Raw genomic sequence first — 19,794 nt, 5'->3', positions numbered from 1 at the left:
AGTGGGACTCTACATAAACCTTGTGTTTAGCTCTATTGGGAGTTATTTCAGGGCCCCAGCTCCACTTCTTGAACGAAAACAGTGATTGAATCACTGCTTTATGCACTAAATGATTTGACAACAATGCCTACCTCTGCGTCTTCAAAGTCCCAGGTATAAGGTCTCTAGCAAGCTACACATAACCGCTTGGCCTTGATCCTGCAGATGAAAAACTATCAAGATAGAACCAAAAAAAAAGTGTATAAATGCCTTGCATCCAGTCAGAACACTTTAGATAAAAAATGTAGGTTGGAATTCTAATGTATAATACCATCTGCAGATGAATGCACACCCAACTTTGCAAAAACCGTAGGCACTCTACCATGTATCCTGCCATTCAAAAGGTTTATAAATTCACTGGACAATGAGCATGCCTGTTTAGGCTTTTGCAGGAAACATGGGAGCTAGTGAAAGGCAAATACATGCATGTTCTTTACTGTAGAAAATCAGTGTATTGACTATAAATGTCAAATTTCAAGTACGAACTCCAAAAGCAAAATGAATAAATCAGGCAGGAAATGTATACTTACAAAAGTTTATTTGCAACATATATACTTTGATTTAAATAGGATATATCATATTGTAACTTTAGAAGCAGAAAAGTGCGCATGATTATTTATGGTCAAATAGCAAAAACCTAATGTTGTCCTAACAAATCACATTTAGCTTGGAAATAAAAAATATAAAAGCATTTTTGGGAAAAAAAATATTTTAAAAGCATATAGCGACACAGATGGCAATTGAAGAGGTTAAAAAAATACAAAACACTATTTAAAATCCAGCTACAAGATACATTAACCGTAATAATGATTAAAACCATCCGTATGTTAGGTGTTAGTAGATAATATAGTCCATAAAACGAACGAAGAGTGAGGCGAAGTTCGGGAGGTAAAGTTTGTTTCTAGGAAAGCACTTCCTGGCAGACACCACAACAAAGCAGTGCGAGTGGGACTTGTGTGGTCTCTTTCTGGTCAACAATCGCAGCATGAAGAGGTTGGTCTGCACTTAATATAAAAAAAAAAGTCCCTAGGCCTTCTCCAAAGATTTGTAGTATTCTTTCAGCACGTTCCATGCTTTCGGAGCCATGAAACCATCTGGAGGGTTTTCCCCCTCACGGGCCAGTCTGCGCATGCGTGTTCCTGAGATGAACTCGAAGTCTTCAGGGCTAAAAATGAAAACAGAAAGGGAGGTGAAACATCTAGCACATCTGGCCGAGCACACATCCGTAAACACTGCTCGAAGCACGCCGTGAACACAGATCTACTATTAACTGCCTCCCTGCTGCTGTTCAAAGGTCATTTCGATTGAGGTTCACAATGCATTGGTAAATCTGACAGTTAAGCGCTAGCCTCAGGCATGGGGCCAGCCTGCTTTCTCAGGTTCCAATGTCGGCAGTGCCTACTCAGCAGGCCATCTTTCTGAGGTTGATACACCGACTATCATCTATTACAGCGCTTAGAAGCAGGACGACTCAAGCAGGAAGTCTATATAAAACATGATGCTAAAGTTATGAAATTCTCCGGTACTCCCATGGACAAAAAAAATGTGAACACCATTTCCCTTAGTACAGTATCTTTGTTACTTACCTGCAACTCTCGTTTTCCAGCATGGGTCTTACATGGAATCACATGCTATAAATATTCCCCATTGTCAGGCTGGGAATCCTAATATAAAGTAGCATAGCTTTAAACTAAAAAGAAACCTGCTTGTCGCTTACATAGCCTATTGCGGCCGTTTTTGGGTCATACTGCCCCAGCGAACGACATGGGTCATCCTTAGCCAATTCTGGTGGCCATCTTCAGATTTGGTCATAAAACGTACAGTGGCAGTAGGAACCAAGAAGAGCCACATATGGGAAGGAGGGAGGGTTTGCCCGTGAATCCAGGTAAGACCCATGCTGGAGAACAAAAGTTACAGATAAGCAACTTTACCTTCTTCAGCATGTGATCTTGGTGTGCAGTATTTTTTTCGAAAACAATGTCGAAAGACAATGTCGGGAAAAAAATATCGAAAAAAAAAGTCGAAATCTTTTTTTTTAAATTATATATTTTTTTTAGGGTCTGGGAATAAAAAAAAAAGGGGTACAATAAAAATAGAAAAAAAGGGGGGTTGGGGTATCCCCCCATTTCGAAAAAAAACCGTATTGAAAAAGAAACTTTTTTTTCGAAAAAATGACTATGAACCTGTGATCTTACATGGATTCACATGTTATGAATATGATTACACAGCAGTACATTCACACAACCACCGGAAGTGGCAAGGCTCAACAGAAACAATACACTTACCCCGGGAACAGACTCACCCTTATGCAAACAGGCTGCGAAGGACAGCCTGGCCGACAGAACCTTTCTCCCTGGAATTCCTGTCGACACAGTAGAACCTCGTGAAGGTGTGGGTAGACCTCCACGTTGCAGCCCTACAGATATCAGCAGAGGGACTCCAGCGTAAAGCAGTAGTCAAAGCAATGGTTCTGGTGGAATGGGCTCTCGGCCGGCCTGGCAATTGTCTGTTGGCCAATTGATGGCAATGCAAGATACAGCCGGAGAGCCGCCTGGATGTGGAAGCCTTCGATAGGGCCTTCACATGCCCCACAGATCCAAAGTTGATGAAAAGCTGAGAAGTCGTTCGAAAATCTTTAGTGTGTGCCATGTCCAGTTAGTGCAAGGACCTTTCAGCAGGTGTAGAAGGGTTTGAGAAAAAGACTGATAACACCAAAGGTTGGTTTAGATTAAAGTCAGACGGACCTTAGTCAAAGGACGGATGAGTTTGTAGAACCAATTTGTATTTTTGGAAAGAAATACAGAGGATTACAGGATACAGCCTGGATTTCTCCAACACACCTGGCTGAGGTGATTGCCACTAGGAAGGCGGTCGTCCACGAGAGGAAATTCAAAGATGCATGATGCATCGGCTCAAACAGAGCATCCATCAGTTAGGACAGGACCACACTTAACTCCCACACCGGTGCTGGGGTCAGGGGTGCCAGGGGGGCCAGTCTCAAGAGGCCCTTGAGGAACTCCTTTACAATCATGTGAGGCCACAGGGAGAGCTTGCCAGGGGCCTGGGTATACCGGGATGTTGTGTCTAAATGCACCTTGGTGGACAAATGGGCACGGCTAGTCTTTGCTAGGGAGTGCAGAAGTTGGGGAGTGATCTGTGACTGGCACCACACCGTAAAGCGCTTCCACTTTTGTGTGTAGCATGCAAGTAAGTGTAGACGTGGCCCTGGTTTTGGCCAGAATCATCTTGCATTCCAACGGCAGCGAGAAATGCCCAAATTCTAGGGCTGCAGGAGCCAGGCCGACAGGTTCATGGACGCTGGGTCATGAAGCAGGATTGACCCTCTTTCCCTGGATAGCAAGTCCGGAAGAGGAGGCAGCTAAATGGCTGCAACCACTGACAGGGGAAGAAGGTCCAGGTACCAGATCTGTCTTGGCCAAGCCAGTGCAATGAGAATCATCTTGCAGTTGGATAGTTTCAGTGTGTCGATCACGCGTAGCAGCAGCGGAATCTGTGGGAATGAGTAAAGGAACATGTCCTCCCACAGGAACGAGAAGGCACCCCCACCACTGGCACCTGGAATTGGCTGCTGTCGCAAACAGGTCAATCTGAGGCTAGCCCCACTCACTGAAGATCTGAGAGGCTTGTGCCTAATGGCACATCACTCATGTCAGGACCACAACTCCCTGTTTAGAGAGTCTGCAGAGGTGTTCTAACGCATGCCAGATGAAACAAGATTAGAAACATCCAGTGAGCAATGGCCCAGCGCCACAGGTTCTGTGCCTCCAGAGAGGACAGCAGACCTCGTTCCACCCTGCTTCTTGATGTAATGCATGGTTGTCGTGTTGTGCGTGAAACCCTGACTATCTTTCCCAAGAGCTGGGATTTGAAGTACTTCAGAGACCAGAAAACTGCCCGTAGTTACATTAGTTTCAGTACATTGATATCCAGCAGCTTCTCAGCCAGGAGCCATAGACTGCTGTCATTTAGTTGGACCGTGTGGGTGCCCCAGCCTTCCAGTGAGGAGTTGGTTACGACAGTCTCCTGATGCGCAGGAGTCTTGAAGGGAGCTTCCTGCGAGATGTGAGGGCGAATGGACCACCAGTGTAGGGTGTGGCGGAAAGCTTGATGGGGGAATTATCCTGTCATTCCATGAACAAGGGCTTTGCTTCCACCTAGAGTCCAGGAACTCATGAAGCGGTCACATTTGCAGTCTGCAATAAGGGACCAGATGTATGCTTGAAGACCTCATCCCCAACAGGGATTTGATGGACCGGACTGTAGCGACTCTGGACAACGACAGCAGTTGGACTTTCCCTAGGATGGCCCTTATCCTCTCCTGCAATCGGGGCACCAGGCAAGACACTGTTGAGCCGGATCCACTGGAACAGTGAGTCTTGGGACGGCACCATGTAGAATTTTGGATAGTTTATAGAGAATCTCAGAGAGGTCAGAGTGCAGACCGTCTCCGCTGTATGTTGCGCCGCCAGGGTGTGTGAACGGGACCAGACCAGTCAGTCGTCCAGGTACGGGTAGGCTTAGACTCCTTTGTGGCGAAGGAATGCCGTCACAGGCACCAAGCACGTTGTGAAACTCCCTGGGCCCATTTGAGGCTGAAGGGCAGCGCCTTGAATTGCAAGGGTCTTCTTTGGGCGACGAACCTCATGAATATCCAATGCATTGGATGAATGGGGATGTGGAAATATGAGTCTTCCAGATCTAGCGTCGATAGGAAATCTCCCTCTTCCAGCTGGTTGAGCACATGCTCTAATGTGACCATCTTGATTTTTGGGGATTTCAGGAATTTGTTGAGGTGTCAAGTCCAGGATGGATCTCCACCTGCCTGACTTCTTGCAAAACTGACAATATCTGGAGTATACTCTGGAACCACGAAGGCACAGAGGGACAGGTTCTATGGCCCCTTTTTTTCAGCACAGCCTGAACTTTCTGGAAGAGTTGGGCACTGTGCTGCTCCTGCCTTGGTATGGGAGGAATACAAACAAGGGCATTTGTCCTGAAATTCCAGAGTGTGACCTTGCTCGATGATGTTGCACCCATTTGTCTGTGAAGATGTTGTGCCACTTGCCGTAAAATACTCATGACTCCACTTGCACACACATACGCAAACTTCAACCCACCTTCCATGCTGCAACTACAACCCATGCAAAACACATACACAAAAACTGCATATCCCATAATATGCATTTCCCAAATTGCACATCATGTAAAGCAAAAATGATCATTGATTTCCTAAGACAACATTATGTACGTTTTCACCAATAATTCTGACATTCATGCACTTTAACTTCAAAACTCTGCATCATTGCTCCTATTTCATTTGAAATGGTTTGAAATTGCTTCACTGGTTAACTTCATTATTCAAACATGCTTCACTGCTATTCCAAAGTCCTTTACGGAATTAGAAAAATGTTCACAAAACAAAATATAAGTGCAGTCCGTATAGAGTTGTCCCTGTAACTAAATGCATTTCTATACATTAGTGCCTAGCAACCCATTTTGCATACACACAACTTCATGGCACATAGCTTGCATACATACAACTTCATGGCACATAGTTTGCATGTGAACCATCCATCCTGCACGTCAACATGAAACCTGATGAACTTCTAAAAATATGCATGTATTACACTCGTTACAACACCAATACGCATTGTTATCTTTGCAGAATCAAACTCACTTTCTCCCGAAAGCTAAACGTGCCGGCAGCGTTTTAAAATAAATCTCAATCCACGTTGCTCCACATGCGAGTTACAGCCTCCCATAATGTTGCAGATTCCATCAATTCGACTGTAATTGTCAAATACACGATGAGACGAGCATATAGTTTGCCATTAGTGTTGCCAGAACAAAACTCAATTCCCTTATTTAAGCGCTGGTACCGAGTCCCAAAATGCTCCGTTGTCATGCTGCCAGACTAAACTGAAAGTACCCAGTGGTGGAAATGGAAAAAATGTGGTGGGGGATCCCACAAGTGCGGGTGGGGGAGGAGTTGGGGGAAGAGGGAGCGTGGTCTAGAGGGGGCGGGGTTGGTAGTGGCCATCCGATCAGATAAATACTTAAAAAAAAAAAAAAAGTGCCCACAAAGGCAACATTGCCTTTTACCACCGGTCAGGGCTTTAAGTGGGACGGGGCCTGCCGGGGCTCTGCCCCGGCAGGCTCCGAAATTTCAATCTGAGGCGGGGCCCTGTGGGGCCCACTAATCTCCCCTGCCAGCCCCGGCCACTACAGGAAAAGGATTTTTTTCCGAAGCCTGAAGCTCTCGCTCGTGTGCGATAGCTTCAGGCTCCAGAAAAAAATGCCTTTCAGCCATAATGGTGGCGCCGCACCTGCGAGGCATACCTTTAAGCAGGAGATGCCCGTGGGCCGGTGCCACCATTGTGGAGAGAAACGTGAGGCCGCTGGAAGCTGAGGCCGTTTTCCTGAAGACTGAAACTCCGTGACTTTCAGTCTTCAGGAAAACGGCCTCAGCTTCCAGCAGCCTCACCCCTTCAGCCTTAATGGCGACACTGCCCCTCCCCAGCTGCCGAGGGGAAGCGCCACCATTAAGGCTGAATAGGGGAGGCGCTGTCCCCTGCCAGGCAACCCAATAGAAAATAAATGCAGAGATCAACACCCTCTCCCTTTGGGAGAGGGTGTTGATCACTACAAAAGGCTGCCTGACAGGGGTGCCGGTAGCCCATTGAGCCGGGGCTCTTTAGGGGGGCGTGGCCTAATGGGCCAGCAGGACGCCTGCAGTTAGGCCAGGCCCCCTTGATGAGCCCTGGCTCATTTTGTTGTGGCAAAAAAAAAAACGCCCGCGAGGGCAGCATTGCCTTTTACGCGGCTCTGGCGTGTAAAGCACAATGCTCGCTACATGTACAATTGATTCCTTTCAGTTGTACATGTAGTGAGCATTGTGCATTACACATCAGTGCCAAAGCCGCGGTAAACGGCAATGCAGCCGTCGCGGACGCTTTTTTTTTCTTCTTTCTTTTTTCCAGCGCGGTTCATGGGCTTGGGCGGCTGACTCTGGCCGGATCCCGAGATCCGGCTACACATCTGGTGCCGGATCTCAGATCCGCCGAGAGCCGGCCCAATGACCAGCACTGAAAGTACCTGAGTGCAGCCGCCGCTTACATATCTTCACAGTCACATCCCGAATGCTCTGCACCACTGAACTCGCTGCCTGCAGCAATGTTCATAACTCCATTGGAAGATTTCTCCTTCTTTCCGTGCATCAAATGTAAAAGAAAGGTCCACATTCCTGTCGAGTCCCAAATACTACCGTGTACGTCACCACGCATGTACACGCTCACTGGGGCCTTTCCTCTGATGCAGCCCTCCAGACTTGGATACGTAGCTCGGAACATTACAAAAATGGCAAAGGGGAAACTCCATGCACTCCAGCTCAACGGCAGAGCTGGAACGCAGGGGCTCTACTGGGCGCGCGCCACCCAGAACCCCATACGACCCTCCAGGTCTGCCCCAAACAAATGTTTTTTTTCATTTATTATTATTTTTTTACCTTCACTCGCAGTGCTCCAGCGCCGGACTACAAGTCCCACAAGCCCTTTCTCCAACAGGAGAGCTATGGCGCTCGGACATCAATGAATGTGCCCGCTGCTCACTTGTGGCAATTTTTTGGCAACCTCCTTCTGCCGCTCCAGTCTCCCTCATGGTGCCAGGGCACAACTCAATGCCCCATAGGTGGGCTCTCTAGCTTCTTGCTTCTCCTGGTGCCACAACCAACTGTCCTCTTTATGGCACGACCTCCAATTTTAATTTCACCAGTTCACCAACGTGCCAGCTCATCGACGCTGCTTGATGCTGGTAAGGGGCATTTCTCTTCCATCTCTTCACTCTCCTAGCTGTCCAAGGTTCACTTCGCTAACATCCTCGTCGCCAAATGATGTATCCTGCCTCCTGCAGATCTACCCTGGGCCAGTAACAACAAGGAGCAGGAACCAGGCTGACCCAGGTATGTAGAAAAAGGAACACGCTTTATTCTCTTAGTTACAGGTTCAGTATTGAACATAGGAGAGAGAGAGAGAGAGAGATCATCAGTAGCTTCTACCCTGGTTCCCTGCCCAGCTCCAAGTCCCCAACCATCTCTCCTGGAATCCCCAGGTGCCCCAACACTCCAAGCTCCCCTAGCATTCCAACATGGCTCTTACACTGACTCAGACCTCATTCATACATATGCAGGAGACAACAGAGTGCTTTAAAGAGTCGGGTATTTAGTTCCTCTCCAAAGTGCAAGAGACGGGGACAGGCTGTTGGCCAGAGGCCACTCATTCCAGAGTCCTAGTGATTACCAGGGAAAAGACATTCTCCTTTTCACCTTCTTGCACTGGGGTAGCATCTGGTGGGGTTTAGCCCTTACGAGATAGAGAGGTTTGTCAGCCAGCTTTTGAGGTGCCTTGCTCGTCATGTCCTTGTATGTGATGCAGGATGATCTAAGGAGGCTGCAGGCCTGGAGGGGAAGCCAGTGCAATAGGTGTGTTGCACTCTTTTCAGAGTTGCCACAGTACAGGTGGGAGAGGACCAAAGCTTGGCCAATCGTTCAGAAATTAATGGTTTGGGAGAACACTGTGATTCTACAGAGGACTGAGCAGGTACAGACTGCCTGCGATTTGTTGTACATGATCCTCAAAGTACAGGTCACAGTTTTTGGTGAATCCAAGTGGTTTTATGCAAGGTGCCAGTTGGGCTATGTGGCGACCAACTGAACACACAAGTACTATTTTAAAAGGAAAGACTATTCTCTTCAGGATGGGCAATAGGATAAGCATCTATAGTTTCTAGGGATTTCTTTACATATAAAAAATATGGTGCTCTGCCCAATGAAGCAAAAGGTATGACAGGAATAAACAGTAAATAAGGATTCTCCTACGTTACAGGGATACTGGTCGCCCGCGGTTTCTTGGTCCAGCCATCCTCTCAATTTCAGAGTAACAAATTTAGAACGCTTCTCACTGGTCTCAGGGTTCCAGCACCCAAATTACTTCTCAACCAAACAGCGTCAAGGCTATAGTTCCCAACACAATTTCTATAGGTCTCCAAGGGATATAGTGCCCACTTCGCTTCTTGGCCAAAGTTTCGGAACATCCCTCCCAATTTGCTTCTTGGCAAAACAGTCTCATGCCTATAGAGTCCAGCTCGCTTCATAGAAGCATCCAGGTGTTTAGTTTAAACACAAACTCAGGCATATAACGCCCATCTCCCTCTCTGGTAGCCCGCCCAGATTCTCCTTACACTCTGGTTCAGTTTAACTCCCCTTGGGAGCCATGTTCCAGTGCAGTCTCTCTCTTCAGGAAACACACATTCCTTTGGGTTTCTATGCTCGTGGATATCCCCCAGGCTCTTCGAAGATGTCCAGCTGACTTCTTCAATCACTCTCCCTTCACCTCTTCTGGACGCTCCTCTCCTGCAGGTTTATCTGGTGTAGACTGCAGCAATCTGTCCACTAATTTAAGCTATTAGTTAAACCAATCATTGAGAGCTCTGATCTGAGAGCGTCCTGTGAAGGCCGGGCTCTGCAATGGTGAAAACTGCTGATTGTGCCTATCTGACACGTATTACTGTGGCTGTTACTGGACTCCTAAAACGGTGCAGAAGTAGACTGCATCTCTAATCAAGTGAGCAAGGGTGCTGAACCTGGAGGGAGGCCCGGAGGATCCCTACCTTGTTCTCCCGGGTGCTCAAGGCATTGGCCAAGGGCAATGGAAGGCCAGATTTCCACACCAGAATCACTCCTGTCCCCAGTTTTTAGTCTGGTTTGAGGACCCCAAGTGTCTCAAGTGGGAATCCACGTAGTTCCATTTCTGTCAGCCCTTCTAGGGCTACAGTTTGCTGGCTGGCATTGCCCAATAGGATATTCTTTTAAAAAAATCAGATCTGGTAAGGTTCCTCTTCAGGTAGGTGCTGTTCATCCAGGACTGGAAGAAGGAGACTAAGCGTCTGATGGTCAACTGTCCACGACATCCATTGACTGACAGTTGTGCGTCATCATTGTAGAAATGTACTTTAATGTTGAGGTCAGCAAGGAGGTTTCCCCAGTGGATCCACATAGTTGTTGAAAGTGATTGATCCTTGTGGGACTTCACAAATTACGGGAGGCATCGGAATGGGTGTGTGCACAGTAGAATGAGTAGCTGGATGTAAAGATTAAGAAGCAAAACCACAACAGACATGTTGGTCATTTAAATCACTTGACGATATGTCACTTGCAGAAAAACGTTAAATTGCCAGCAATACAAAAACTACCGCTCTCATTCATGTAATAGATCTTTCCTTGCTAAGCTTGGATTTGTCATTTCTGTTAGTGGCCGTTTGGAGAGAGGTAAAACTGTGTAACTGTCTTTGAAAAAGTAAAATAAATAAATGTAAAAAAAAAGACAAATGGCTAAAAGATAAATACCATAAAACCTTCAGCCCGATTGTTCACCCATAATGTACCACACGTCTACCTACTGAACATGTATACATTCAGGTCCATCAAGCAAGCAAGTGAACCAAAAGCCAGTTTTTCTGTCAAAGCATTTGCATAAGGTACTCTGAAAATGTCTTCCAACCGTTTAAAGTTCTCAAATGTGCCACTGTACCTTTGCCCTAACTCCCTCAAACCAACCCCACCTTGTTCCATAGTCAGAATCACAAAGCTGGATTGCACATAAGTGTTCGGATTCGCTAACAACCTCGCCCAACTGCCCTTCTCTGGCAAGCTCTACCTTGACTCCCACAGTGCCCTCATGCTAGTCCTGCATCACCTTAGCAGCCCAATTTCTGGGACATGCCCTTCAGATTTAGAGCCACGGTGCTCTTACCAGTGGTGGAAATGGAAAAAAATGTGGTGGGGGATCCCACAACACAAGGGCCGGGGTGGGGGAAAAGTTTTGGGGGGCAGTGTCCGAGGGGCGTGGTCTAGAGGGGGCGGGTATCGTGGTGGACTTCCAGCAATGCTGGAATACTTGAAAACCAAAATTAAAAAAATAAACGGCCAGCGACGCCAGCATTGCCTTTTACCGCCGGCTTTGGCACTGGTGTGTAATGCACAATGCTCGCTACATGTACAACTGAAAGGAATCAGTTGTACATGTAGTGAGCATTGTGCATTACACAGCAGTGCCAAAGACGTGCTAAAAGCCAATGCTGCCGTTTCGGGTGCTCTTTTTTCTTCTTTTTTTTAAAAAAAAAAATTTGGGGAAGTTTTCCAGCGCGGTTCATGGGCTTGGGCGGCTGACTCTGGCCGGATCCCAAGATCCGGCTCCATATCTGGTCTCGGATCTCAGATCCACCGAGAGCCGGCCCAATGACCAGCACTGGCTCTTACTACCAGTGTACTGCGAGGCACTTCCCTAAAACTGAAGGCAGACACTCCACTCAACATCCACACAAAGGCCAGTTTATTCAGCCTCCCAATCACACTACCGCGCACAACCGTCCACAGCCTCGGCTAAACATTTCACCCCTTAGAAAGGGGACTCCTCAGCAGACGGTTCCACGTGGTATTGCCTCCTACCCACAATGCACAAACATTCACTGACATATGTAATAGTCTTTTGTATACCGTTCTGTCTCTTTTCGAAGTATGAAAAATACAAACATACATGTTTTAGGCCAACGCGCCACAAACCGCAAATCTGTTGACAGGCGGTTTATGCGGTAAAGGTTTCCAAATAAGGAACACCGATTCGAATTGTGACCACTTTATGATTTTAACTGCACTGTTTAAAACGATAAGTCAGGTTTGCTTAAAACGCGTTTTCTTCGGACAGCAGGAGATCCTCGGTGTATGAAAGTCCGTCCTTTACGAGTCGGACAGTCTTTTCTTGTGCAGCATGTTGAAGTAATTAATGTCATCTCTGGGTCACCCGATTAAAATCTAGCAATCTGAGGTGAATCAGTGAGACTCACGGTAAACACGAATAAGCACAAATGGGCGTAGGCCTAGATCTGGAAGTAACAGCTATAGAGGCACGTCCAAATCATTCGTCTAGAAATCTCGTCCAGGACCCATGGCAACGGTGCGCAAGGCTTATTCTGCGAGATTCCGCTGTGAATTACAATCGGGGCGAGTTTGAGTTATTAAGTAATCGGAGCTGTAAGTGTGCGCGCGTGCATGCTTATTGTTCAAAGCGCCAGGGCGTGCCCATACAGCTCCTCGCAGCTGGTTCCTTGCCATAGGTGCCTCCCATCATCAGCAGTGGTGACATCATTAGGCTTGAAAGCGCCAGGTTGCATAATGGTAATACTTTTTAAACGTTTGTTTTATTTTAAACTGCTGCATATAAAATGGGCTGGTTAGAATAAAAGGCATCGCTGGCGCTGTAAAAGATCAAGGTCAGATACAATAGAAACCTTTCAAGAGATGCCTTAATAGCGACCGCCACCACTAAACCCTCAAGGTCAAAGAGGCCTATCTGGCCACATCAGCAATGCCGCTGCCAGCCGCAGCGCCTGGCATCAGGCCGGGCATACTATGGGGACTGGGCATGAACAAGGATGGAAACTGGGCCGCATGCATCTCTGCTGCTCAGCATCCCAAACCCAAACGCGCTCCACTTCCAGAAACTGCTCTCTGCTGCTCAGCATCCCAAACCCAAACGCGCTCCACTTCCAGAAACTGCAGATGCAAACCGTAAAAGCCTCCAAACAAGGCAGTGACCAACAGATCACAGACCTACAGCAGTGCCCCCACAAGTGCCCAGCATAGGAAACCGAATGTACTGGAAAGCAGAACTGGGGCAACTCAAAAAGCTAGAATGCGACAGAACGCAGGGGCAAAACAAACGGAATACTCAAGAGCCAAGACCAATGTGTTCTTACTGTGCCCGGCAGTACTGCCCTACTTGGATAAAGCCAACACAATAGTGTTCTTTCTGCGAAAACACAGGCATAAATATATATATTACGGCACCTTCACCCTGAAAACGCTTTGGAACATCCTTCTGTGTACGGTTGGGGACTTGGCACCTTTTGGATTGTTTAATGCTACCATGTAGAAGGAAATGGGATTTTTGTGACTTTATTACCAATTTTTCGCAGTAACTGCACTGAAAATATTTTAAAATATCTATATATATTTGAGTAACATGCCCACACCAATTCCCCTTGGTTGTTTTGTGCTTACGCTCTCGCTCTCACTAATGGGAAATATTTACACCACCCACTGAAATAAATTCAAGAGTTGCTCCCGATAGGGATATCTCCTGAAAGCTGCTCTCAAGTACAGCAGACGTCAAAGTGGGAGGGAACCAAAGGGTACTGTGTTCCCTTACTTCTAAAGGGGAATCTATCACAGTTCCCTTACTTTATGTGACTGGAGTACCGTTCCAGCAGGATAGGAAAGGCCACTTTTTAAAATCATAATAATGTTCGCCCTGCTGGGGATTTGAACCTAAGCTCTGCCTGTAACAATCATGTGTCAAACCTAATTACCTAATGTGCTACCTCACAAGTGCTGGCTTAGCTTTGTTTAGGTCAGGGGTGCACAACTGATTTTGACAGAGGGCCGAAAGTACCTTACATGAGGGCTATAGTGGGCCGAAAAGTAAATGTGGGCGTGGCGGTAGGCGGGGCGTGGCAGGAGGCTTTTTAAACCCCCAATTTGTACTAAACACATGGAAAAAGAATGTTTTTGAGGGGTAACGATTTTTATTTGCATTTCAAACGTACATTTTGTACTACACATTTTCCATTGTTATAATTTATTTCTATTTAGTTATTGTATCTCGCCTGTTTAACTTATATATATTTTATTGACCTTAGATTGGACATGCCGTTATTTTGGACTGCTACAGTTTGCTATTTGGGTTGCCCAAGAGGAGTATGGCCTTCGTTGAGTCAGGTTTCCTCAAAAAGCCAAAGATGAACATCTCCTAACTGTGCCTGTTTTAGCTTTTTTATTGTGTTCACTCTTGGAGTTCAACACTATGCCCCATGGCCCCCTCACACCCAACCAAACATTATGCCCCATGGCACCCTCACCCCCAACCAAACACTATACCCCATGTCCCTCACCCCCAACCAAACACTAGTTCCTTCAGGACCTTCACATGCCGATACCACCCTACATACTTGTCATGGGGGAAAACCTCGGCACATGCGGGGTAGTGTGCCAGCATCCCTTTCTCCAGTTGGGCTGTCAGAAGCCTTAACTTTATTTCAAAGGCACAAACTGCCTCAAACAGATCCGATATGAGATTTTGGCTTCCTTGCAACTTTAAATTTAAATCATTGAAATGGCCTGTCAGGTCAGTCAGAAAAGCAAAGTCAGCTACCCAGTCAATATCTAGCATGACAGAAGTATCCATTCCCTTTTCATCAAGGAATGCTTTTATTTCGTGCCGTAAAGCAAAGAATCGCTTCAGCACATTGCCACGACTAAGCCATCGAACATCGGTGTGATATAGGATATCACCATAATCCGCCTTTACCTCTTCTAGAAACGCCTGAAACAATCGGTGGTTTAAAGAGCGTGCACGGACAAAATTAACCGTTTTCACAACAAAGTCCATCACTTGAGTGAATTTCAAATGTTTTGCACATGATGCCTCCTGGTGGATGATGCAGTGATAATTTTTTTAATGGACAGCCTTCTCGCCTAAGTGCCTTTTCAAGCAGCCAATAAACCCATTTTGCTCCCCAACCATGGCTGGCGCCCCATCAGTCGTCACGCCTACCAATGCATCCCATGGCAAAAAATTTAAATCACCAATGACTTTTTTGAAAGGCATTCAAAATGTCAGCACCAGTAGTCCTGCCATGCAAAGATACCAGGGAAGCCAGTTCCTGAAATACTTTGCATTGATTATCGATCCCCCCGAATGAAAATTAAGAGTTGGGCTGTGTCACTTGCATCTGTGCTCTCATCAAGGGCAGCAGAAAAGAACTTTATATCCTTACACCGCATTTTCAGTTGGCTGTAACAATTGTCAGCCATATCTAAAATACGCCGCTGGATACTCCTACGTGAAAGGGGAACATTTGTAAAAGCATCTTTTTTTTCTTTGCACACTGCCTCGCAAATCTCCATCAGGCAGTCTTTAACGAAATCCCCATCTGTGAAAGGACGTGCTGACCTTGCGATAAGCTGTGCAACCTTATAACTCGCAAAGGTGGCACATTCAGATTCTTTTTTTTTCTGTTTTCTGTTTTTTTTTCTGTTTTTAGCCCCCCAGCTTTCTTAATTCTCGCTTCCCCCTGCAAATCCTTATATTGTGAATGTTTTGATTCACAATGGCGGCGGATATTATATTCCTTGGGGACTGCTATGCGTTCGAGACAAATGAGACACGAGTACACATCAGGTTTGGACTCAATGAAAAAAAAACTTCAGTCCACTCATCCTTAAATTGACGGTGCTCCTGGTCAATCTTTATTTTTTTTACTGCACTTAACATTGGCAGGGACATCTTTGGATAAAGATACGAAATCCACTGTTATGCTCCCACTACGACGGTCCAAGTCTAGAGTATATACAAATTATATACTTTTGGAGAATCCTAGAAGCAACAAAAGAACAAGATCAGATAAAGAACATCGCCTTGCCAGCATACCTTTTCATGCACTTATTGATGGATACTTTGAGGAATAGCGGGCTGCATAGCATATTGACCTGCTATGTTTGAGATTAAGGTGGAAATTGAGGACATCATTTAAAAAAAATAACGTTTCAAAGCACAAGCTGTTGCCAAATTATGAGCTTTTGAAAGGAATTATCACAGGATGACCAATTACTTTAGTGAACATACAAAGAAACTGATCTCAGTTTCTTCCTGGGCAGGGCAAAACTGACAGGAGCTCCACCATATTGCGCCAGAGAAATAGTTTCTGCTTGTGCTTCTATCCCCCTGAACAATGCTCGATGGGGTTGTAGAAAGGTAACAATTACCCACACTCAATGGGTCTCAAACGCTTGATCGAGGTTTAGTTGCAAAATTACAGGAGCAGACATAGAAAAGGCTGCAGCCGATTTTGAAAGCTTTAGGAATGTACAAATAAACCACACCCACTGCTGACCCTTGACACTCTGGCCCAACATCTCTAATGATATGCTATGATAGTTTATTTCTGGTAGAGCCGGAGAATTACACAAGGTGAGGGAGAGGGGAGGAGAAAGGAGGGAGAGGAACAAAACAAGTTTTTATCGTACTAGGCCTGACGACATTTCAGATAGTGCTGGAGAGGGAGAGGGGATAGTAAGTCGGGGTGGGGGGCAAACATTTGTTACTATCATACTATGTCCAGGGACAATTCTGGACCTAGGAGTATGATCTTTAGGGGACTGCAGCGAATGCCAAAGAGCATCACTAAATGGGAACAGATCTACGTGGTGATGCCGATTTGGGTTTGGCCCGGGATTTACACACTGGGTGCAGTTGCTATACATCAGGCCAATGGCCAGGGTTCGCACTGGCAAACACATTTCACCTGCCTGGGTGATCCTACGGGGCACCAGGCAAGGCTGCCCATTGTCTCTGATGTTATTCACCCTGGCACACCACACCCCCCAACTCAGCACACACACAAACATGCACCCATACAGACCCGAACACCCACCCCCCAACTCAGCACACACACACAAACATGCACCCATACAGACCCGAACCCCCCACCCAACTCAAACCCCCCCCAACCCCCCAAATCAGCACACACAAACCAGCACCCATACAGACCCGAACACCCACCCACCAACTCAGCACACACACAAACATGCACCCATAAAGACCCGAACCACCACCATCCCCGGACTCCAAGCCCCCCACCCCCCAACTCAGCAGACACACTCAAGCAATGACCCATACTGACCCGAACCCCCACCCCCCAACTCAGCACACACACTCTCAAGCATGCACCCATACAGACCCGAACCCCCACCCCCCAACTCAGCACACACACTCTCAAGCATGCACCCATACAGACCCGAACCCCCCACCCAACTCCAAACCCCCCTCCCACCCCCCAACTCAGCACACACACTCTCAAGCATGCACCCATACAGACCCGAACCCCCACCCCCCAACTCAGCACACACACAAACATGCACCCATAAAGATCCGAACCCCCACACCCCCCAACTCCAAACCCCCACCCCCCAAATCAGCACACACACAAGCACCCAACCAGACCCGAACCCCCACCCCCCAACTCAGCACACACACTCTCAAACACCCATACAGACCCGAACCCCCCACCTCCCCTACTCCAAATCCCCCCCACCCCCCCAAATCAGCACACACACAAACCAGCACCCATACAGACCCGAACCCCCACCCCCCAACTCAGCACACACACTCTCAAACACCCATACATACCCGAACCCCCCACACCCCCCAACTCCAAACCCCCCCACCCCCCAAATCAGCACACTCAGGCATGCACCCATACAGACCCGAACCCCCCACCCCTCAACTCAGCACACACACAAACATGCACCCATACAGACCCGAACCCCCCACCCCCCCCCCCAACTCCAAACCCCCACCCCCCAAATCAGCACACACACAAGCACCCAACCAGACCTGAACCCCCACCCCCCCAAATCAGCACACACTCTCAAGCATGCACCCATACAGACCCCCACCCCCAAATCAGCACACACACAGACCCGAACACCCACCCCCAACTCAGCACACACACATGCACCCATAAAGACCCGAACCCCCCACACCCCCCAACCCCTCAACTCAGCACACACACAAACATGCACCCATAAAGACCCGAACCCCCACCACCCCCGAACTCCAAGCCCCCCACCCCCCAAATCAGCACACAAACCAGCACCCATACAGACCCGAACACCCACCCCCAACTCAGCACACACACAAACATGCACCCATACAGACCCGAACCCCCACCCCCCAACTCCAAACCCCCCACCCTCCAAATCAACACACACAAACCAGCACCCATAAAGACCCGAACCCCCACCACCCCCGAACTCCAAGCCCCCCACCCCCCCAAATCAGCACACACAAACCAGCACCCATACAGACCCGAACACCCACCCCCAACTCAGCACACACACAAACATGCACCCATACAGACCCGAACCCCCAAATCAACACACACAAACCAGCACCCATACAGACCCGAACACCCACCCCCCCAACTCAGCACACACACAAACATGCACCCATAAAGACCCGAACCCCCACCACCCCCGAACTCCAAGCCCCCCACCCCCCAACTCAGCAGACACACTCAAGCATGCACCCATACAGACCCGAACCCCCACCCCCCAACTCAGCACACACACAAACATGCACCCATACAGACCCGAACCCCCCACCCAACTCCAAACCCCCCCACCCCCAACTCGGCACACACAAGCATGCACCCATACAGACCCGAACCCCCACCCCCCAACTCAGCACACACAAACATGCACCCATAAAGACCCGAACCCCCCACACCCAAACCCCAAACCCCTCCACCCCCCAACTCAGCACACACACTCTCAAGCATGCACCCATACAGACCCGAACCCCCCACCCCCAACTCAGCGCACACACACAAACATGCACCCATACAGACCCGAACCCCCACCCCCCCAACTCCAAACCCCCACCCCCCAACTCAGCACACACACAAACATGCACCCAACCAGACCCGAACCCCTCCCCACCCCCCAACTCCAAAACCCCCCACCCCCCAACTCAGCACACACACTCTCAAACATGCACCCATACAGACCCGAACCCCCCACCCCCCAACTCAGCACACACACAAACATGCACCCAACCAGACCCGAACCCCCACCCCCCAACTCAGCACACACACTGTCAAGCATGCACCCATACAGACCCAAACCCCCACCCCCAAATCAGCACACACACAGACCCGAACCCCCCCCACCCCCAACTCAGCACATACACAAACATGCACCCATACAGACCTGAACCCCCCCACCCCCCAACTCAGCACACAAAAAACATTCAAATCAAAAAACATTCATACACATCCGACACCCTCCCCACCCCCGCATCTCAACATACACAAAAAATATTAAAATCCAAACATTCATACACATCCGACACACCTCCGACACCCCCCACCCCCGCATCTCAACATACACACAAAATACATTCAAATCCAAACATTCATACACATCCGACAACCCCGCATCTCAACATACACACAAAAAACATTAAAATCCAAACATTCATACACATCCGACACTCCCCACCCCCGCATCTCAACATACACACAAAAAACATTAAAATCCAAACATTCATACACATCCGACACACATCCGACACCCCCGCATCTCAACATACACACAAAAAACATTAAAATCCAAACATCCGACACATCCTACACCCCCCCCCATCCCCATCATCGCAACATACACACACAAACGTCATAAAGCAAAACAGACCCGACACACAAACACAAACAGAACACTTACCGGAGACGTGCTGGAAGGCAGGCAGGCAAGCGGCAGGTAAGCTGGAACGCTGGAATCGTACTACGGCTGGCGTGGTCCAAGGCTGAAATGCCTTCCAGCATCAAGCCTTATGGACCACGCCAGCCGTAGTGCTGGCCCTCCATTGGTGCAGCACACACGCATTACGTGGCTCGTAGGAGCGACGTGGTGCGTGTGTGTGCTGAGCCAATGAGGGCCAGTGTTTTGTCCGGCCCGGAAGACAACAAAGACTTTCCTAATGGAGGGCGGCCACGGGCCGCCCTCCATTAGGAAAGTCTTTGTGCCTCGTGGGCCAGACAAAAGAGCATGGCGGGCCGCAACTG

The 19,794-nt window shown here is 48.1% G+C and overlaps 1 protein-coding gene across 1 annotated transcript in view; it reads right to left on the bottom strand.

Annotated features, from left to right (window-relative positions):
- Window positions 1–560: 560 nt before the first annotated feature.
- The window catches only part of LOC138516098 (bifunctional 3'-phosphoadenosine 5'-phosphosulfate synthase 1), a 507,726-nt gene continuing 488,492 nt past the window's right edge, over window positions 561–19,794 (bottom strand). Inside the window, exon 12 of the mRNA XM_069630925.1 lies at window positions 561–1,204. Coding sequence (XP_069487026.1) covers window positions 1,066–1,204 — 139 coding nt within the window. The 3' untranslated portion in view covers window positions 561–1,065. The remainder of the gene's footprint in view (window positions 1,205–19,794) is intronic.

The sequence above is a fragment of the Ambystoma mexicanum genome, chromosome 6q (genome assembly GCF_040938575.1).
Source record: "Ambystoma mexicanum isolate Mex_15411 chromosome 6q, UKY_AmexF1_1, whole genome shotgun sequence".
Lineage (NCBI taxonomy): Eukaryota > Metazoa > Chordata > Amphibia > Caudata > Ambystomatidae > Ambystoma > Ambystoma mexicanum.
Note: the sequence above shows the minus strand (reverse complement) of the source record. Positions and strands in the feature narration are given on the sequence as shown.